At 39.5% G+C, this 23,333-nt stretch overlaps 1 protein-coding gene across 7 annotated transcripts in view; it reads right to left on the reverse strand.

Moving 5' to 3' along the window:
* The window catches only part of ENPP2 (ectonucleotide pyrophosphatase/phosphodiesterase 2), a 74,279-nt gene that overhangs the window by 19,326 nt on the left and 31,620 nt on the right, over positions 1-23,333 (reverse strand). For all 7 annotated transcript variants that reach the window (XM_052788126.1, XM_052788131.1, XM_052788132.1 and 4 more), the window contains exons 9-13: positions 15,406-15,461; positions 12,697-12,762; positions 11,943-12,015; positions 3,218-3,329; positions 1,726-1,851 (exon numbers count right to left, since the gene is read on the reverse strand). In XM_052788126.1, the coding sequence (XP_052644086.1) occupies positions 1,726-1,851; positions 3,218-3,329; positions 11,943-12,015; positions 12,697-12,762; positions 15,406-15,461 (433 nt within the window). The remainder of the gene's footprint in view (positions 1-1,725; positions 1,852-3,217; positions 3,330-11,942; positions 12,016-12,696; positions 12,763-15,405; positions 15,462-23,333) is intronic.

Below are 23,333 nucleotides of genomic sequence, written 5' to 3' on the forward strand. Positions count from 1 at the left end.
TATTTTCAACAGATCTTTACACACTCATCCCATATTCCTAAAGCATAAATACCAAGGTAAATTAGTTTATAGTAAAATAAATGTATACCTAAATCAGTGTCTAAGAGAGTTCTACCACATTCTTATGATTTCTGCTACTATTCTGAAAATATTTAATCTTCAAAGATCAATTTTTTTGTGAAATCTGTCCTCAACCAAAATATATGTGAAGTGTTACGAGGGGTCAGTTGGCTGTCCCAGCTGATCTTCCCCTTTACCAAAAGTTGTCACCCTTGTAGCATACGTTGCAAAAAACATAGGTACTTATGGTTAGTTTATGAGTTTCACAGTTTGCATGGTAGCTGAAACTGCTGGCAAAGCCAGGTTTGTGCTGGTATGCTGAACCAGAGCAGCCACCGTGCTGGCACAAACCCAATCCTGGTACTCGGCCCTGGAGGCAGAGGCAGAGCAGTAGGGGGGGGGCAGCTGGGTCCGTAATGCTTTAAATCACAGCGTTAGCTTCAGCAGAGGACTCCTGCCTCCTATGAATTTCTAACTGTGTGGTACAAAAAAAGCAGCAAGTTTTACTGCCAACATTGGCCCTGAATGCATGCTCCAAGTCTCCCTTATATCCTTCAACAACCCCAGCCCGTTCCTGTTTAGCAACTCACGCTGTTTCTCATCTGTGCCAAAAGTATGAAGAAGCTACTGAATTCAAAATTAACAATTCACTTTTTTTCCATTAGCTCAGAAAAGGTACCAGACGCTTTTTTTATATCCAATCCATGCAGTGCTGAGATCCCCCAAGTCCCATTTTTGTTGACAGAGGGAAGAATTGCATGAATAAACACACAGCGGCATGTAAGCTGGCGTGTGAAACTAGCTTCAAGAGTTCCCACTCCTCCTGGCTGTAAAAGGGTGGGTTTTAACCCAGAACATTTCAGCCATCCACTTGACACAGCTCTACCACTGTGGGGTCTGTGAAATACAGACTGGGAAGGGAGGAAGCAGCTGGTCTTCACTGGGCTTCCCCCTGAATGTCCTGCCAACACACTGCAAACTTATGTTTTTCAGACAACATCAGCCCAAGGAAGGGCTGGAGTCTAGCTCTCAGGACATAAGGGGTTGTGCTGGTTTTGGCCGGGATAGAATTAATTTTCTTCACAGTAGCTGGTATGGGGCTATGATTTTGGATTTAGGCTGAAAACAGTGTTGATAATACAGAGATGTTTTTGTTATTGCTGAGCAGTGCTTACACAGAGCCAAGGCCTTTTCTGCTTCTCACCCCACCCCACCAGCGAGTAGGTTGGGGGTGCACAAGGAGTTGGGAGGGGACACAGCTGGGACAGCTGACCCCAACTGACCAAAGGGATATTCCAGACCATAGGATGTCATGCTCAGCAACAAACGCTGGGGAAAGAAAAAGGAAGGGGGGATGTTCGCAGTGATGGCATTTGTCTTCCCAAGTAACCGTTATGCATGATGGAGCCCTGCTTTCCTGGAGATGGCTGAACACCTGCCTGCTGATGGGAAGTGGTGAATGAATTCCTTGGTTTGCTTTGTTTGCGTGTGCGGCTTTTGCTTTACCTATTAAACTGTCTTTATCTCAACCCACGAGTTCTCTCACTTTCAACCCTTCTGATCCCCTCCCCCATCCCACCGAGTGGGGAGTGAGCAAGTAGCTGTGTGGTGCTTAGTTGCCAGCTGGGGTTAAACCACAACAGGGGTACAATTAAATTGACTTACATTTTAGGTTATTGCTAGACCTAGGACGAATTCGCCCTAAAGATCCAGGCAGCAAAATGATATCTTCCACATTAGTCAGATAGTTGCTTAAAAATTCAGTTCTTTCACAAGTAGTGTCTTCCATCCCTGCAGAAGGAAAATGCAAAATTAATCCAGCTTGAAAATAAACATGTTTTCCAAAACAGCACAAAAAGAACCCCCAAACAGCCTATGTATTCTTTTCTTTTGGATGACTAATCTTATTCTTGTTCTTTCCAGTCATCTAATTCCAACATCGGACACTGGCAGGAGTCAAAACAGCAGTGATTTTAGCACTTGCCTACACAAGAGAAATACCAGTCTCAATGTCGTAGAAACAGTCGCCACATATACCATGTGTGCACTGACACATCTCCAAACTAAGCTCATGGAAAAATCAAAGTCTGTTTCTAGTTTAGTACTACTTTGGGGATTCGTTTTTTTTTAAACAAAGGATTTTAAGAGAAATCGCACACAAAAGGTATTGTCTGTTGGTGGTCTGTTCTAAGGCAGCCGCAGATAAACAATTCTCTCCTACAGCCGTTTGTGGCAGGGAGGAATGTATTGCCAGTCACAAGCAGTTCTCAGCACAAAACTGCCTCCCCTGGAAATCCTTCCTGCCCCTTACCCTTCTCTCCCCACAGCCAGAAAGGAGGCATATGCCATTTTATTGCTAATGTAGCAGTTCTTGTGAGACTTTGATAAACAAAGATCTAAGCAGAACAGGACCTTTGGTAGCATTGCTAAAAAGTTATGCAAAACCAGGTTTATCTCAAATATGGTCACATTTTTCTTTAATAAAACTTTCTTTTTCTTTTTGTCTTTGCTAGTATTTACTATTTCTTCTACTGTAAAGTTCCTTCTGATGTCCAAAAGATGAGACCTACCAAATAACATCTCTGCTTTTGGGTCGCTCTCCATGTGACCCTGAAATATCTTTTTACCATTTTCCTCCTTCCTCCATTATTTTGAGGACATTTTCCATCCAAGCTGGACACAGTCCCTTACAGATATTCCAGTCTTTCTCCTAGTAGGATAACTTGACCCACTAATTGCAATGGAAATGTCTCACTCTAGAGTCCTACTCCTCTCCTCATGAAAAGAAGAGTGCTACTAAATTTTTTCCTTCCATAAAAACTGCCAGAAAGATTACTCTAGACACATTATAGCCTTCTAATACATGCAAGGAGAGCTGTACTCGGATGTCACATCAAAAATGCCAAGTTTTGAAAAACTCTAAGGAGAGGTGTAAACACCAGATCACTGTTATGAAAGAGAAGTGTCCTCCAATCTCAATTAACAGGCAAGATGAGTGGCCAGTCCACACCAACTGGCTGGGTTTGGGGATTTAAACTACCAGAAAAAAATGAGCACAAAAATATCTTAAATGGAACTTTCATTTAAGCCACCCATTATATGTACAGCTACGTTGCTCAAGCATTTATATACTGATAAAGAATTTTGTTTATTTTACCATGATCACCAACAAATATGACATTGACACATCGATGTAGTTTCAACTGTTTCAGTCCATCCATTAGTTGTCCTACTGTCTTGTCAATCTCTCTCAGGGGATTCACCATCATCTGTATAAATATGCAGAAAGGAAAAAAGTTAATTCTGTCATTGCTATGTTCCCCCTTCTTCTACAAATGGAGGTCCTTTGGCAAAACTCTGATAGGATAACCATCCAGGTCAAGAGGCAAAGCCTTGGCTGAGCTGTTACACCTACAGTTACCGTACTATTTCCTTTCCTATATCCACAGTGTGATTTCATCAGGAGAAAGCCCTGCTGAGATGCTGACACAAGACAGCAAAAGATCTTTATGGCTGATCCTAGGCCTCCAATGGACACATGTATGTTTGATAAAACGAAGCATAGATATTAGAAAAACACACGTGACTTTGGGGTTCAGTTTGTTTCTTATAGATAAAGAACAATACTTTTTAAAGGCTGTTTTACGTGAAAGGTTTAGTCAAAACATGAACATGAAATGAAGCTTTGGACTGGGGATTCATATGCCAAGTCACTTAATGAAATTCACTTCAAAGGACATCTGATACTAGGATGACAACATGCAAGTCACTTGAATAGTACATGGGGCTCAGAGAGAGGGTTCTTCAGCTTCAAAGCCAAGAGTTTCCAACATCTCAAATGACAGTTTTGGCAAAAGTGTCAGCAGGCCCCAGAAGACATGGATACTGTGATTTCTTCATTTAAGTTTCCTTTTCATTAAGAAACAAACCAGAAAACACCAAGACGTTCACAGGATTGTGTTTTCACCTATAAGAAAATGAAACATTTTTTACCAGATGGCACAGAGAAGGGAAACATTTTAAAGTAAGATTTTAGGCAGAGGACTCAGATTTTGTTTTGGTTTTGAGAAGAAAACATTTCTTGTCACTACATGCCAACTTCCTCCTCGCTTGTCTGTTTGATTTGGCTGGTCCAAGTATCCGCAACAAAACATCCTCCCAGTGACAAACAGAATGCTAACAAATTTCGGATGAGAAAAAACTAGATTTTGGAAGAATTTTCTGGGGAGAAAAAATAAACACCATGTAGTTGTGACCCAGAAAGACGCGGTTCAGAAATTCTCCCTCTGCCTGAGTCATTAAGGGATGGATGTTAAGCGAGTCTGATAGGTTATAAGATGAGACAGGAAATGTCATCTCCCGTGTGGCACTATAAATACATGGAGAAGCAACTCGTGAGATGGAATCAGGGTAGGGAACAGGAGGAACAGTTTCTGCAACATAGGGAAGTAGTTCAGGCAAAGGGTGAAATTTTGAAATATTTTAATTCAGGAAAGCCTAAGTAGTCAGTTTAGTTAAAACTTTGAAACATTTTGAGTTTAGAAAAAAAGAAAATTTTCTGTTTCAGCAATCTTTCCACTCTCAAATACAAAGAATTTCTTTTAACAAATGGGAATTCCATTTTTGTGAAACTCTATTTGTATAACATCAGTTATACAAGGAAATACAACTTTTACTCAGAATCCAACACTTATTCAAGGAAGCTGGAAATCCAGATGGATTTCCCATTAATATTTACTTTTGTCAGCAGGCTTGAGGTTTCTTTTAAAAAATAGTATTAAAAAAAAAAAGTAACAATACTTCCAGAGTTTAAGGGTTTTGAGTGATGGTAATTTTGTTTAGCTACCCTCTTCACCAATTTAATCTGTAAACCTGCAGAGACATTTCTGAAATTGTAAGAAAGTCAATATAAATGAAAAATCCTGTTTTTAAAAGAAACAAAAAACCTCACACAGAAAACCACCAAAAACCCCCTTCAACTTTGCAGTTTTCACTACTTGACTGTGTTCAAAGCAACTTTTAGAAAGGCCCTCACCAATATTTCTTCATCTCATTGCATTCTGTCTCTCTTCAGTTTTTAAATTCAACTATCTTTTATTATTCTATACGACGCTCAAGTTTTTCCCCAAATGGTCATTGCAGCCTAAGGCTGGCTGGAGGTGGCATATTCAGGGAAGGATCTTTGGTGTGGACATCTTTTGTGAGCTGCTCTTACAGCTCATATTCTTTCCCAGATGCAACCTGCGAAGAGTTATTGGTAAACAAATAAAATTCTTGCGTATACCTTTCTTCACCTCATATGTTGCTAGCAAGACTTTGGAAGGCTGTACAGAAACGTTTTATCTTTCAAGATACATGAATCTCTAAGATGGTGCTACAATAAAGAGTTGGTACTATTGTGAAAGCATTGGGTATGGGATCTGAGGCATACAGACCACAACTGGATTCTCTCGTGCGTTTTCTCTTAGAAGAAGCTTGATTAGAAGGAAGAAGGAATTTCACTTTATCCTTTTTATTTGTTTTTGAATCAGTAGGATCCAGCCGGTACTATATTCCATTGCTCTCAAACGGCACTAAAAGATTAACTCGCAGATATGATGGGAACTATTGTGTAATATTAGGATTTTTTTTTCCTGAAATAATAGTGATAAATTTTCACAGTTGACTTATCAGGAAGAGTTCTTTAGGGATAAGTTTGGATTAACTTGTCATCCAGAGAAAGAAAGGGGAAAAAAACAAAAAAAAACCCCCAAAACCCCCCAAAAAAGAAAGAGTCACATATGCTCATATCAGTAGGAATGTTATAAGCTATCTATTATACTTCATGCCAGAAGGGTATAACTTGGAATGGTAAAATAATGAGCAATATCATCCATAGCAGTTATCAGTTCTTCTCTTAGGTAAATCTGTGTTAAAAGTTCTCTGGAAAATTCCTGTTTTCTTCTACCTGATAATCTTTTGCATGTCCCTGCCTGCCATGTCTTTCCACTTAAAGAATTGGTCTCAAAATAACTGTTTTAAGTTGAATCACACAAGTCAAAAAACACCCCCACGAAAAAAACTGTTAAGAAGAGTGTTTATAGCTTCTTTTTTGTAGGATAGAGTGGAGTGTCAAGGCTTTTGTTTAAAGCCTAAAGGAGAAATATTTAGGTTGTTTATTTGAAGAGTTTTTGAATTATTTAGTTAAATTTCTGAAATGAAAATAATACTGAAGTGGTCTATAACCCCTCCCAGTGTGTTAGTGCCAGGTAGAGAAAGACAGTACACTAAGGAATACCCTTTTCTTCCACTTGCACCTTCTCCTAATAAAGCAATTTCTATTTGACCTTTCTCTTGTGAAAACAGACTTATACACCACTTCTATTGCAAATACAGCATTCAGAAATCATGTAATCAAGAATCCCCTAACCTCCAAGTCACAAACTGGCTTTAAAATACACATTTTTAAAAAAACTTTAAAAAAGTTCTTTCCCTTTTAGATTTTATGAGTCACATTTTCAGGACTTTTCCACAACCACGATGACTAGACACAGAATCTCAAATAAACACCAGGCTCCCGTGAGCTGGGGAGTTAAGGAGGCTACAACATATTGCAGAATTTGTAATAGTTCAGAAGGGTTAGCAACACTGGCAGTGTCTTCCCAGGGATTTATCTGACATTGCCTCCAGCTGATGGCTGGATTTAAAAATATAAAGAGATTATAAAGATGACTTTCCCTGATGCAAACAGAGTCTGAAACAAGAAAAACATAGCTCCCAGAAGACTTGGTCTGGTTTGGCTGCTTTTCTTTAGATCCTTCAGTACATTCATTTATAGAAGTTTTGTCTGCAAAATCCCAACCTGAAGCATGGAGTGAACTCCCAAGATGAAAAAAATAAAGCTAGAGTAGTGCCTAAAAAGTGGCACTTCCATCATAAAATTTTGGAACATATGTAAACTTACTTTCTTCCGACGAGCTTCCGCAGCATATTGATCCACTCTATGTACTTTTCTTCTTCTTTTCTTTGGAGCTGCAACTGGTCTTTCCTGTCTCCTCTTAGGAGGAAGCTTTCTCTTAGGTCTCTTAGGCGGAGTAAGAGGGGAGCCATAACTACTCTCCTGTACTGGCAGGGAGAGATGTCTGGACTCAGAAAAAAAAGCCTGTCTCAACTCACATCAGATAGTAAAGCTACCTGTGCCAGATAATCCTGAAACATAAATGCTGTGGCCTTTTCAAAAATTTAGGCTTTTGGACAATTTAGGATCTGTCTCTTTTTAACGAGGAATCCACCAAATTGTACTGAAAGCAGAACAGCAGTTACGAGAGCGGACAGCATAAAAGCAAATGAAATTGGTGTTTCAGAAGATAGGTGGGTCTTCTGGTCTTGAAAATATATAGTTATATGGGGGGGTTTATTGATCAAATATTAATCCATTAATATTATCAAAATTTAAGTAAACTTAATTTCAATTTAAGTAAAATTCATTGCATACAATTTAATGAGCGTCTGGAGTAGAGCGCTGGTGGAAACGCAACATTTCACTTGGATGATGGTTCAGCTATGAGTACAAGAGCCTGTCTGGTCCAAATGGCTTTCTGCAACGTTTCCCACACCCGCTTTTTGGCTGAATCAGACACACCAGGTACCCTCATCAGTAGCATTAGCAGATGCCACTACTGTGTGCCAGGCCATGCACCCCAGTGAAATCACCAGAACCTCACTAGCCACTATTTGGGGACTGTAGGTCTGCAGGACAAAGCTATGAAAGTGAGACTCAGTTAGCACTGAGGTTGTATCCTTCAAATCAGCTAGGCAGGGCATATTAGTGGCAGTGCATCAGAAAGCTGCACTGCTACCTGCCTTATTACCAGCTTTATGGGCAATTTGAGAATTTAATTTCCTTCCATTTTCAGTGTGGCATCTTATTGGGTAACATTATTGTTCATAAATGCACAAATACCTGGGACAGACTTATAGAAGGGAAAAAATTGTTAAGACCTAAGTGGAAAAAAACTACTATCCCATTAATCATCTTGGTCATAATTTTAAACTCTACCACTCTCACTGACTTTAACACAAGTCGCAGGCTTTTGGCACTGCTCGGGATTGCGTGTGAAGTGCTGATAGATGATGCCTACCGGGAGATAGTAACTATAATATGCTGCATGTAACAGAGCACGCTGGGCGGACTTGAGAAGAGTCGGAGATTTATGATGATATTTAACTTCTGTGTACTTAGACACCTTCTCACAGTTGTTCAGTTACAAAGCTATGTAAACAGGGAAGGGAAGGAAGGGGATGTTACCATCTGCCATGCTGTTTCATTGCTTCCAAGGCAAGCAGCTGGAAAGGAGATTCTAGTCCAGTCTCATTCGTCTCTCTCCAGAAAGGCATTTTAATAAAGCAGCACCAGAGTTTTCTGTTTTTAAAATGCTTCAAGCTTTGTGCAGTCCTGATGAAAGGAGCGGCAGGGAAAGGAAGGATTCTCATTTTACTGTCTCTGAATCAGCTCAGACAGAGCTCCACAATGCCAGAAACACGCGAGCGCAGGAGACCCAGGTCTGAACACTGAAAATGGCCGTCTCAAAACAGCATGTTAGAGGAGCAGCAGGAACGGCTTAGCAGTGCCAGATTTTGATGTGTTTTAGAGCTCTTATGGTAGTATATTTCTAGAATATTTTATTTTCAAAAAAAAAAAAAGTTAGCTAGTTTAAAAAAAAAAAAAAAAAAGAAAGCCAAGTTCTTATTAACCAGCCAAATCTTAGTCTTGCTTCAGAAGAGTCAGAACAGAGTTATGGAGGAGGGAAACAAATCCCTCCCTGCTTACAGAAGGGAACTGTAACATCACAAGGGTAACTAGCCAGCCAAAGCTCTGCTTCTTGACCCGGACGGACCAACCTACCAGAGATCAACTGCAGAAGCGCAGAGGGAAAGAAAAAAAATAAAAACGCAGAAGTAAATCAAGAGCAAGCACATATTTGATAACTCCCGCAACTACTCCTGGAAATGTAATGCAACCCACTGAAATACTTCCTAAGAAGTTTATTCATGTCCTACAAAAAAAACAAACAAACAAAAACAAACCCATATCCAAAAATACCCCCAAAACCTAGACAACCAACTCATTTATACTGAAATTCATAACATTAGAGGACATGCAAAGTTACACTAGTGGACACTGCCTGTAATCTGTATTCCATTTATATCAACAAGACTGGCAATTCACCAATAAAGTTTAAGCATATCTAAGTCCCTTTATTTCTAGCTTTTAAGACACTCTGCACACAGGCTGTTGTGCATGTCCTGTGAAGCTGTAAGTGCCATCTGCTGAAGTCTGGAAGCTGAAAATTATAAGTAATGGATGCCATTAGACCTTTAAGATTATACATTTAAAATGCCTTTAGAACTTTATTCAGTATAATAAGCTCTAGTAAACATTCATTTTACTCTAATGGACATTTGTAAGATTTGGAGGTTTTCAAGGCATAAAACTGTTCCTCAAGCTACTAAATGCAGCAAGAAAAACTCAGCATAAAATCTTCACTCTTCAAAAGGAGAAATAAGAAGTCCATCTTAAATATAACACAGAATTGTTAAGAGCTTGTTTTCAAACATTATTGTTTGGCTGATGTGCCTTTGCATGAAGAAAAATGAAGTGGTCAGTACTACTCCAACTGTCTAACTGCTGCCAGCTGTATACAAGAAAAGAATGGTTTCACAGGGAGGTCGTGATCTCAGTATCAAGGAAGCAGCTGAAAGGGATCCCTTTGAGGACTTTCTTCCTAGTTGATTTATGTAAAATTCATAGCTCCTAAAAATTATATTGAAAACAGTGTCAAGAGAAACAATATAAAATACTTCCTAACTTTTCTATCCTGAAACCAGACCCCTAGCAAATCTCAGCATCTGTATACTTACACAGCTGTATTCATTTATTTAAATTTCCATTCACAAAGTTGTCCACTGTTTGAACTGCAAACCCATACATGCTCATCTGCTAGCTCGTCTGTTCTCAATTTGCTAAAAATCAATTTCATGCTGTTCTTGTGTTTAACACAAATGGCATGAATCAATTTATTTGTAAAACTTTCATAAGCTATTAATTCACACTTATTAAGAGCCTAAGCTATGCCTTGCAATTAGAGGTCAACCTTCAGATAATCAACCAGAAGAACCCCCAAACAGTAAAAGCCTTTGGGGGCTTTTTGCTTTTATAATGACTTTTCCTAGGATGATACAATTACACTTCACTCTTTAGACACTTATTAACCTGAAACTAGATTACCACATTGGATGCTAAACTGGTTTCTTAAAGACTACAATTTAAAAAACTAATTCAATGTCATCTTCTTCATATTCTCCTTTAAGTCCATGGAAAGAGCCCCACAACTCTGTTCAGAAGGAATTGGTTGTCTACAGATAAATAAAATCAGAGTTGTCAATCATAAGCCTCACAAAATATTTGTAACACTTCAATAAAAGGAACTAAAAAAGCATCATTGAGTAATATATCCTGGAATCAGAGAGCTCTTATTACCAATACCTCTCTTGACCAAGTCAGACAACTTTCCACTTCTGAGCCAAATAACAACATGGAGTCATATTAATGCCTGTCAGTTTAGCAAGAGTGTTGGCAGATTTTAACCACCACTTATCCAGAAAAATGACTACTTCTTCCTATCCAGTATGGTGTTTCAGTGCTGGTTTGGAATAATTCCTCACACCCACTGCTCTGGGACCATGGCTCAAACTGCTCCAACAGGGATGCTACCCACAGCAAGTTCATAACTGCTGCAAACTTACTTAGCCCAAATAATTCAAGCATATTAAAAAAGATTAATGCTGCTTCTCTCTGCCCTCTTCTCCAGTAGAAAACAGCTATCAGATCTATACCAAACAAGAAAGAAACTACCGCTGGGTTCCTGGCTGCTTGGGGACATTTGTATTACCTTCCAAAGGGTAGGTAACTGATACACTCCTCAGTTTTTGAAGATTTGCAAACATTTGTTTACACTTTAAAAAGCATGTACAAAAATTCCTAAAGTCTTGTGATGACGATCTGCAGGCATACATTTGCACTGAAACTAGGGGACCTTTGCCAGATGTCACAGATCATTGAAGATGCCAGATCCCAGCCACCTGAAGTAGTAGGATATTTGGGTGCAGAATTTACTTTCCCTCCCCACAAATCCCAGACAAGTGCATAGTCTTTAAGTTCTTACCACCTGGACAGTGTTGGCAGGGAAGCAGTACTCATCAGTCCCAGCCAGCTATCCAAAGCTCAAACAAGGGGTTAAACTACTGTAGTGGTTTGCACATAATTTTTCATTAAAATACCTTACGGTGCTTCAAAACTTTTTCCAAACTCAACAGTCCAGTCCTGAGGGAACAGTACTGGCAAAGCTTTCTGAACCCCTGTAGGGCCTATATGAAACTGGAAATAGCAGCTTTTTACAGTTCATGACAGACTGGAATTACTACTTTGGCTACTGCAGGCTGTCAGCTTCAAAAAAAGCTTTTTCTTCTCTGCATTTTTCCTCAATATTTTCTACATTATATTTTTATTACTTTTAAGAAGGATAAATTGTTAGAGGAAAGTTAAATTCTGCTGTTGCACCAAAATGTACTCCTGTCTTTGCCAAATAAATCTTTCCATTTGCATTATCATATCACACAGAGAAGTAGCCTCCTGAAAGGCATGGGCAGTTCCCTCTCTCAGAAGCGAATCTCGCATGATAAATCCTTTAGACAATAACTTTGCTTTTTCTGACAGAGGGGGAGCATACAGCAGAAAGAGGTGAAAAAAAAGTTGCTAAAAATGTTACTCCTGAGGAGTGGCAATTGTTGCAAAAATGTGTTTGAGAGACAAGCTTTTTCTGCAGAAGAAAATCTGTACTAACCTCTGAGTTGAAAGGACCATATCTGTGGCCAGCAGCATCTGGTTGCTCCGAGTAGAAAGCATAAACATAAGGCCTGAAAGAAAGAAAGGTCTTGTTCAGGATAGCTTTCCTTCTACAACAACAAAAAACCCCAGACCCGTTAGGTCAAGTCAAATCAAGTCAACCTTCCAATGAGAGCTGGCTTTATGGAAAAAGAACTGTTTCTCAGTCATATGTTTCCATGGTATGATTAAGCAATTAGTTGTTCTACAGTTTTATTAAATCCAAGAACACATGCAGGGAGGCACATGGGGCACCATCTGAGGACACACAGTCTTGTAGGAGAGATCACAACAGCAGCTCGCCTGAGCTTTGCAGTCAACAGCATGTGGGAACTTGTGTACTAAAAAATACTCATAATTAAAATCTTAACATTTTCTCAGTGCTCAGGGTCCAGTTCTGCAACTGCCATTGCTGTAAGGTTGTTAAACCATATTAGACTCAGTAGGATAAGAACAATCCAAGTTAATCCATGTAACTAAATGCTGCTTGATAAGAAATAAATTTATACCATACTTTTATTGAGAAGAATCAAAATGCTGATGCGTAAAAGCTGAGATTAAAAAAAAAACCCCAAACCAAACCCTAAACACAAACCCCAAACAAATCCTTAAATCAGTGATAGCATGTAACAAATTTCCCCTTGCTCTTCCAGCTACTTTTAAGGAGAAGAAAAGCTAGCAGTTATCCAACAGCATATGACTAAGTGAATTACCTTTCATTGTCTGGAAGGGTTAGCCACTGCAGTATTGTTAATATTCTGCGCTCATGGGGGATGACACTGGACCACAAAATACAAAAATATACCTTGTTATCATAGAATACAAAAAGCATCAACAAAGCCTTGCTATGAACTGATTGTAACATGATTAAAATCAGTCATAATATCATTTGCTTTTAGTATGCTGTATCTTCTTTCTTGCTTGATACAGATTCTTACTTTGCAAACAGAATCACTTCAGATCTCCTGGATGTCCACATACTCCAAAAGAAATATGATTAACAGTTTGTAAAAGGCAGTAAATCTAACTGTTCTAAATAGGAGTGAATAAAGCTCCATTCTGGCAGCTTTAATCCAGATGAACCTTTTTTATGTACAATGGTGCTGCCATTGGATAGCTGGCATGAGAAAAACCATTAAATTGCTCACATCAGCACAGGTTTAAACAACCATCCTGCTCTGGTAGTCTTGAAGACCGAGGGCTAGGCTGGTGTAAATCAAAACGGAGCCATCTGAAACAGCAGGCCATCAGCACAGTGACTTGCACAACTGTCGTGGTTTAACCCCAGCCAGCAACTAAACACCACGCAGCCGCTCACTCACTCCCCCCCACCCAGTGGGATGGGGGAGAAAATCAGGAAAAGAAGCAAAACCCGTGGGTTGAGATAAGAACAGTTTAATAGAACAGAAAAAAGAAGAAACTAATAATGATAATGATAACACTAATAAAATGACAACAGCAATAATGAAAGGATTGGAATGTACAAATGATGCGCAGTGCAATTGCTCACCACCCGCCGACCGACACCCCGCCAGTCCCCGAGCGGCGAATCCCTGCCCCCACTTCCCCGTTCCTATACTAGATGGGACGTCCCATGGTACGGAATACCCCCTTGGCCAGTTTGGGTCAGGTGCCCTGGCTGTGTCCTGTGCCAACTTCTTGTGCCCCTCCAGCTTTCTCACTGGCTGGGCATGAGAAGCTGAAAAATCCTTGACATTAGTCTAAACACTACTGAGCAACAACTGAAGACATCAGTGTTATCAACATTCTTCGCATACTGAACTCAAAACATAGCACTGTACCAGCTACTAGGAAGACAGTTAACTCTATCCCAGCTGAAACCAGGACAACAACTTTGACAGCTTCTCACTCTGCAGAACACTCATCCTACTTCACTGTTTGTATCCTGAGACTTCTCACTTGGCTGCTGAGGCCAAGTTCATGCTGTTAAAGTTCCAAATATCTCATCTTAGGTCAGTGACCACGCAGTTATTTTAATACATAGCATAGTCAGTCCAGATTCCATTAGATCAATAGCAGAATCCCAAGGCACTCTTTGGAAACCTCTGACAGAGAAAGAGAGATGCCAACAGCCATTTTGAAGTAAGTTAGTTTTTAATGCCTTCTAGAACAACAGTGGTCCTCAGTCTCCAATGAGACAGAGAACTTTCAGTTGTAAAACAACTATAAAAATGAGAATTTATGCTAGAATTTGCAAACAAGGCAATATCATAAAGTGGAATAATAGTCTTGGGTATTGCCCAGTTTTGAAATTTTTATTAATTGTGCAATATGAAAAAAAATCCATTATTTCAGTTGTCATTTGTGACTAGGATGTTTTTAACACTTCTGTTTTCCTAAAAGAGTTTGCCTAAAAATTCTTCCAACAAAACCAAATTAAATAATACAGTTTTAAGGTGTATGTATTTCACTCATACATAAAGTGGCTGTCTCACTCCCTTACTATTACCATTCATATGACATATCCTTGGTTACCTTCCATAACATTTTACATCCCCAAGCATGCATTGACCAGGGTGTTTATGGCAACCATGTAATTGTAGAGCTTAGGAATCACATGAATTTCTTTGTTTTGTAGAGCACCAGACTGGAGGTCTGTCAGATAACCATCTTGCAAGCCTAAACCTATCATCAGCTTTGTACATGGTAGATTTTATTATTCCCTCCATATGCTATATGACATTTAGAGTAGCAAAGAGTATTATTCCTAATGGAATAAAAAAAAAAATAGGCAAAGCCCTTTAGTACTTCAGTCTTGACAGTTTGCCCATTTTCTTTGTTCCTGCAATCCTGCCACTAAAACGAAATAGAGAGATTGATCCACATTAGTTCCTCAGAACTCAGAAATTATCAAAATTCATTCATTTTCAGTTAGGAAGATATGTCTTAGTAGGGACAAGGGAAAATAATTTGGAACCATTGAACAAAAGAATAAACAGCAAAGATCCTCAGGGCTGTCTTTTAGGAAAGGGAAACTGGATATCTTACTCAAAGGTCAGGCTGGAATGTAAAATGAATGAGTCAGGCTTTTGAGTCAGTTAGGCTGTTGATGTCAGATGACATAAGAGGACAGACAGTAAGAGTCTTCCACAAACACTCAGAGGACTAGCAACACTAAGGAGGCAAAACACACACCATGAAATGAACGAAAGTAATTTTTTTACATAGTCACACATCTTTTCTTCAGACAACTGCTAAAAATCAGTGTACAAACTTAAAGCAGCAAACTGTAGCATCAGCTTTAGTTATCAGAAACATTGCACAAATGAAACAAGGGAGGGTTACAGGTATGGTCTCCAAGCTACCAAATGCTTAGAATAAGGAAAATGACTTAATAAACACTTGAATCAAATTAATTCTGAATTATTAGTTACAAATCTCCAGAAATAGAGGGCACTTACACAGACCAGAAGAACGTGCCAGCTTTCACCCCTTGCTTGGCTGCAGTAATCCAAATCTAATGAGGAAAATATAAGAGGATTAGAGTGTGTTCAGATCTTTAATGACCCTCTGAAATCAAAAGAAAATGTTTTCAAGACACATTCTTCTACCCTGGGCCTAGAAGTGAAAATTGCAGTTTTCAGCCTGCATCCCTATTTCGAACACATGGAGTGACGAACCTATCCAAATTCTGTAGCAGTGGATCAGCTGCTGTGCTGTAGACTTTCACCTCTAAACATCTGTGTTGCTCTTAATGCAAAGCATTAAGATGCATGGCCAGGAATTTCTCCAGTATTCCATTTAATTTTCAAAAACCTGCCATTACTCACCTGAGCCTTTCAGTGTTCAAGTTTTGGAGACTACTCAGTTAGGAAAGAACACAGCTTAACACCAATCAGTGTCTGGATAAATGTTCCTCTTTCCCCATATTCTACCATCAGTAGCCATCAATGAAAAACGTGTTAGAAAAGAGTACACAAAAAAGAGCTTAGATGAATGAGCAGGGGTATAAAGCAAGCAGGCAGGGACACGTTAGTCCATAGATGCTTAAGAACATTTTGAGCCACCCGACGTAGTGATTGATGGAAATGACGGAAACTATCTACATGAATTTTTCAAATCTTTTTTTCAATCCTTCAAATCCATTTTTTTCTGGCTTTAAATAAGTTTATACCAGAAAGTTCCACCATGTAGTCACACTCCGCATGAGTGTATTTTTATTTTTGTTTGGTTTAAACCTGCCAGTTTCACTGGTGTTAGGGTACTGTTCTCATATTTTGAAAACGGTTTATTAAACCTTTCTCTTCCCACTTCTATACAACGTTCATCATATTCCCCTCTATTTATTCCTTTTCGAGCAAAAGTAGCCTTGGTTTGTTTGATCTTTCTCTAATGAAAGCCATACCATATCCCTGATTATCCTCATTACCCCTCTCTCTCTTTCTCCCTTCACCCTCTTTGTCTTTTCTATTCTATGACTATCTATACAAGGCAGGGAAATGAGAATGACCAAACATCAGAAAGGTCCACAATCAAGGAAAGCAAACTATATGAGTTTGTAGCCATATAGAACTAAATTTGTCTTGCAAAGAACTATTCAAATCATCTCAAAACTCATTTCAAAAGTGGTAATGGCTTAGAGGCCAGCATTATGTATACAACTAGATTATTTCTTCCCATTATTTATGCATACTGCAATTTATCCATTTCATGAGCAGTTAAGCCAAAACATAGTTCCCTTACTTAATAATTGCAAAATCTTTGGTTTACTTTAAATCAACTTTTTGAAAATACATTCAAGGCCCCTCTACCTTGCTTAAGCAGGTACTTATAAACTGTCATCTGGGCACACATATTCAAATGTCATGCCTGAATTATTCATGCATCAGTCTTAATTGAAATAAATTTGGCACAGTCTGATGAAAGATCATTTGCACACGGAGGCTATAGTTAACAAAAATTTCCAAATTTAATTGCTATGTTATTTATGGGAAAATTTGTCATCTTTGCCTTTCCAGTGCCCTGGACACACCTCTTAACTTGTCTGTCTTCTACTCTTCCAAATATTACTGGACTCAATCCAGTTAAATTAAAATCACAGCTATAAAACATCATTTGTTTTCACTGTATTCTAACTTTTTTGTAATGTATATTCTTTTCCAGGGAACAATACATCCATGGTAACTCTACAGAAATGGTGGTTCACTTAAATAAATGCAGCAAGAGCAGGAGCAGAATGAACACAGATTTGCAGCCCACCCTTCTCTGTTTTCAGGTGCTTCTCCTCAAGAGTCTGATTTCAGCATTGGTTCGTATTAATCTGTGCTCAAGCTGCCACCAAATGGGGAGTCCTCCAAGGATCTCACCCAGCCTCTGCAGCCCCAGCCTTCACCAACACTGGGGTTTGCATTGTGACAATGGCCAGAAGATGATGTGGCTGCAAAGTAGCTCCCCCAAAAAAGAAAAAACTGACCTTGAATTTATATTGGAATTTGGTTTTGAATTGTTGAATAACAGTGATATTATTTCCAAATGCTTGCGGAATACTAGCCCTGACAGGATGGAACAGAAGTATGCAGGTGAACAGGAGAGATGAGGAAGTGTGCCTACAATCCACTGATAGTGTCATTGAGCCCATACGCTCCAGTCAGAGGTGTGACTGCAATGCAAGGATGCGTACACAAGCTCGTTTGTGTCACATAAATCAGCACAGGGTATATAACTTCAGCCTGGACCCCATGTCTAACTAAGGTAGGAGCTACTCTATGTTCATTATTGGTTCATGGGCTTCCCAGGTGAAAAATGGCCCACACTTAAAGCAATTACATTTTTCTTTGCATTGCAGATTTAGTCCTAGAGTAAAAACCCGTCATGGCAGAGAAAAGAGGTGAAATACAAATTCAGCATGAGGAGTGTCAGCTCCACTGCTGTTATGCTCTTTGGTCTTGCTGTACTTGGAAAACCATTGTCCCTACAGGGCTGCAGCAGATTTATTTTTCTTTGAAAGTGTTTGTGTTCCTGCAAACTTTAAATAATTTTGCAGATATCTTTGGGAAGGTACCAACAAACTAAGTCCAGGGAATTCAGTATTTGGATTTTATCATCTGTTAACTCTAGTTTGACTTTCTAGTACTTTGGCCTGCACAGGTCCAAGTGGTCCAGCCTGCCTGGTTGGCCAAATCAGACCAGCCAAGTTCCACCCACAGCAGTTGAAGCTGTCCTATGCTGCTCCTGACTGTTAGCACTGCTGAAATAACCCGTGACCCTGTCTATTTTAGGCAACAATTTAAAACATGTGCCAAAAGACACCCTCCCTCTGGCCAAGCAAGTAGAACAGTAGTCATCTTGACAGATGAATCATTAGGCCCTACATACATTGCCAAGGTACCCAGCATGCCTGCAAGAAGGTGGTAGCTATTTTTTATTCCTGTCGAGCATAGAGTGCACTTCATGAATGCCACATGAAAACAGCATGAACACTTTTCTGAACCAGAAGTAATGCAAGTAAGTGGAGAACACTCCTAGTTGCGCTCTTCTAAGGCATCCAGACTGGCTTCAGACAGGGAAAAACTGCACCATCCCTGCTCACTCCAAAGTATTTCACAGGAACACAGGCATTTACATTGGCATTAACTGTTTGGGTCAGGACATGGGTGTGCTGCACTTGAAATAAGCTCAGCAGCTAAGACAATGAATGATCTGTTGAAGTCAAAGACCAGCAAATCAAAAGGCCCATATCTGACAACAACATCTGAGAAGTGAGTCTGAATGACTCCATCCTGACTGCCAGGCAGAGCCTGGTTCAACTCAAGGTTACAACAAAGTATTACTGGACCTCCCTCCCTCCTTCCTTTCTTTTTCTTTTTTTCCTTTTTTTTTTTTTTAGGAGAAAAAAAAGCCTTTGGTTTATTTAAAACCAAAATAAGAAAATTCAACACTATTCAACATCAAACCTAAAGCTCCTACTCATAACCATACATTTGCAGAGAAGCAGCAGTCATCTAGGTGGAAGAATTTCTATCTGCATTGAACAGGATTTAAATCAAATTTCCAGTGTGTTTTAGAGCTGTGACAGTTTTTGCTGATGAATCCAGTGGTAGCAAACTCTACCAGAATTGCCCTTGGTTAGCCAGACCCTTTACTGGCTAGGTAAAATTAGACAACAGACTGGAGCAGCTGATAGCACGTAAGTTTCCTTACTACCCTCAGCTATAGGATAGTTAACTCCAGCAGAAAAGCATGGCAAACTGTTACTGCAGCCTAATCACCAGTGAACATCTCTCACTGTCTTTAAATTATTGTCTTTCAAGGCACACTACAAGTCACACCCCTTGCAGGCTAACATGAGTCTACACTTTCAGTCAATGTAGGATAGAAAAAAAAAGTTAGCTGATGCCCTCTCAAACCTTGTCCATCCAAAACAATCTAAATTAAGAAGGGAATAAGGGTTATTTTCCCATTTCCTCTCTGTGGGTTAGAGTCACAGTCTTAATTAATCCTAGATGTTTCAGTACTCAGCATGTAAATGCAATGCGTTATATACACTCTATGGCTGGTCACATCTGTTCAGGTCACTTATAAAGTTTGCTGTGTTAGGCGTTGCAAGGTCAGTACCGTTTGTGAGCTTATGTAATTTATTTGCCATATGTAAATACGTTAGTTTTAACTGTTAATATGTTAGAATTTTATAGTCGGACATTTAACTGTGTCAGATGTGCACCCCTGGTTTGCATATGGGACAGACCTTATTGTATTGCAATTCTGAATTAATTTGTATTCTGAATTAATTTGCTTAAGCAAAGAGGAGGGCAATAAATATTTTAAAAAAATAAAAATCCAAGATTAACCACTCTGTCTTCATACCATACCACAGGAATTAGAGAATATCTAATTTTTCCATTGCAGAAAGATCTGTTAAATTATGGACCCACAGATTCAACCCTAGTACCCTGGCAAATGTCCCAAGAACTATTATACACGCTTTTCTAGATGTATATGAAACATATCCTGTAAGTTGAATTATTGTCAATTTTTACATCTTCTGTGTTGAATGACTACAATTCTTCTCCTTTATTTATGGACAAAAATAGGTTAAGCGATAGTTTAGGTGGCAATGCCATATAGAACATGGAAGTCCCAAGTTGTCCCTTCTTCTGACTGTTAGACACATTTGCATACAGACACTACACACAGAGTTATTCAAGATAGCTGCTGAATTGTGTTTGAAAACCTGCACAGAAAGTGGGGCACCTCCCTACTTTTAATCTTCCATGACTAAATAAGAGCCTGTAACTTTGCAAAGGCTGCCCCACACTATGTTGCACTATGAAAGGACGGGCAGCAGCACATCTCAGGTCAGGGCTGACAGGAGGGACGGCTCTGAAGCGCAGTCCTTGGGCCAAGTTGCACAAACATGCTCCCACTCGCCAACCAGGGAAGGAGATTCATGTCAGGAGCAGAGGAAGCACATACACCCACTGCAGCGGAGACTTGGTAATGCGTGAATGGGAAATCCCTTCCACGTTCAGGCAAAGATGGGGAAGGGGAAATCACAGCATTTCCCAGGTAAAGAAATACATACAAGACTGGGGCAAGCATGCAGAATTACTACCAGGGTGGTACCAAGTGTTACACTCCTGCACCATTTGCAATTTGTTCTGCCAACAAGGTAAAAGGTGGAGTAGCCCCTTCCACACTCCTTATTCTTTAACAGGACACAAATGACCTCACAGCCTTGACAACTAAGCATTGCCTTCTTGCCCAGACAGAAGCTTTTGGTACAAAAAGCCTAGTAAATAATTAGACTCAGAGAGCCTTGTTGCTTCTACATGGCTCAAGCTAGACAAAAAAGAAATACTTATAAAAAAACCCAATTATAGACATGCCTCCTTCTGCTTCCCCCACCAATCAGTAAAGTGATTGCAAAATGTGTTCAGGACAAAAAGGCAGATGACAGCTTTCCGCAGAGCCTGGGCTCCTCGGATGTAACTATCCTGCCAATGCTCAGGCTGACTAGGCAAGAAAATGAAAATAAGTTCTTTCCGTAATCATTAGATAGTCAAAATCAACAAAATTCCAATAAACAGGAGAGCAAAATCGTTTTATCCCAAAGATTAATATAGAATGTGAAATTCAGATAAAATCAGGAATATCCAGTTAAGATGTGTAGCGATGATGCCTACTGTCTACAGGCATACCTTGCGGACTGTAAAGACAGCTTCACAACATGCTGTCACTTATCTAGGAATGTCACGGCCCTTTTTAAGGATTATCTCAGCATCTCAAGCTGGGTTCTTTTTGATGGTTGTATACTCTTTAAAAGATTAATAGTGAAAATAAAGCTTCATACAAGCTGCCCTAAACAACCTTCAATACTTTTATATTTAAGAAATTTCTGAAGAGAGAGGCACCTTTGGAGCCAAACTCAGATCCAAGCTGGGTTACCTTCTGAAGGAGGCTCTCTGCCCCCTTTAACCACAGACCGTCAGTTTTATACCTGTCATCTTCTGACCCTGGGGAGGCCAATGGATTATTTCTAAGGAACGTGAAAGATCACTAAAAAAAAAGGAATGTATTGTCTGTAGTGTAAGCTTAAGCTTACTACATCAAATCAAGACATGGAAAACTACTGCTTAAGAGAGGCCAAAGGCAGCTGGGACCTAATTTAGTGCTTAAAGTTGCTTGGGCTGAAAACAGAGTCTCAGTGTCATGAAAAATGAGCAGTAAACGTAGTTTCCCCCTTGGGAGCACAGGCCCTGATGCTCACCACTTCTGTGAGATGCTGTAGCAGTAGGAGGAGTGGTTTTGTGGCTGTTTCCTGTCAAACACTTTTGTTTGAAAACAAAGTGGTTTTAAGCTTATACAATAAATCAAGGTTGTATACCAAATCAGAAGACTGGATTTCAGTAAGTCCCACAACGAGCTACAGCACCTCGAAACACTTCCAAGCTACCTTCTCTCCCCCCTTCTCCTTTTCCTAATGCTTTTAAAATTAATTTCTCATAATTGCTGGTGTAGAAACATTCAGCTACTCATCTGCCAAATCCCACTGATGTCCATGGTAATCTGGCTGTTTCCCAACAAGATGCTGAGTATTAGAAAAAGTAATTAAAAAAAACCAAAAAACAAACCCCAACACATTTTAACTGAGCCATATACAATAGGCCAGCTTCCAGGAGCAAGAAAGTATTTCAGAAATTATCAACATTAAATGACATTCTCTTCCAGACAGTTTTAGCCACAATACGAGGCGGGAGGTCCCAGACACTTTTCCTGCTTTCCTGGGCAGAAAAATAATAATTCCCAGTTCTGTGCAAACCAAGTACCACTCTGCAGTTGTTTGAGCACTCCAGTTTGAGACCCAAAACCTAAAAAGAACTGATGAATATGTGACATGACAGACAAGGTTTCTGTGATATGCAGACCTGATTTCCCTTCCTCCCTCCTTAATTTTACTGTCTTGTCTTTCAATACCCAGCCATTTTTGGCAGTTTACGTCTATGTGATATTTAGAGAAAATTATAAAGAGGAGTTAGAAACAGACTGTATCTAATCCATGTATAGATGGAGATATTTTTTTCTCTTATAAAAATCTGCAATTCTCTTATCAAATGTGCAATTCTTCCATGAGCAGAGTGAGTATCCTTTATACCATTATTTCTGCAGGAGATCTACCACCTCCTCACACAACCACTATGGCCACTCTACCAGTTTTCCCAAACTTAGGGGTTTCCCTCATATTAAGTGTGTGGGGATTGAATTATAGCCCTTCCTCTATGCTTTTGTTTCCAATTTTCCAAAGACATTTCCAGTTCATTACAGTATTTGTGCGTTTTTCCTTTTTAATACTTCTTCAGATCAGCTGGTTTATTTTATCGTCCTTACTTGTGTATGCAACACTCCCCCATCCTCTGAGGATTTCATCCAGTGTATGGTCATCCATTGTTGTGTAACTTTCTTGAACTCTTCTCAGCTGACATTTTTCATGACCCTTGTTTACAATCCAGAAAAACTTTTATTCTCTGGAGCAGCATAGGTGTTTCTAATGGATGGGTGTGGGAATTACCAATATTCCCCACTCAACACAGCAGATGATGAAGTATTTATAGACTTATATCATACTTTAAAAATGTCATAGTTTAAAAATAGCAACCTTTGTACAGTCCCCAACAGTTAGTTCCCCACTAACTCCTACCTAATTGTGATTAAGGCAAGATGCACAATTAAATTTGCAATGTGTAATTAAATTACAGCTGCTTAACAAGTTGTCGCACAGCAGTTGAGCCACAATATTGTCTATGAGCTTGATGCCTGACTGTAGCAGGCATGGCTTTTTAGCTATGTGGCTCTGGCTGTAGCTGAGATGGAAGAAGACGTTACCCACCGCCGC

This window comes from Harpia harpyja, chromosome 5 (genome assembly GCF_026419915.1).
Source record: "Harpia harpyja isolate bHarHar1 chromosome 5, bHarHar1 primary haplotype, whole genome shotgun sequence".
NCBI lineage: Eukaryota > Metazoa > Chordata > Aves > Accipitriformes > Accipitridae > Harpia > Harpia harpyja.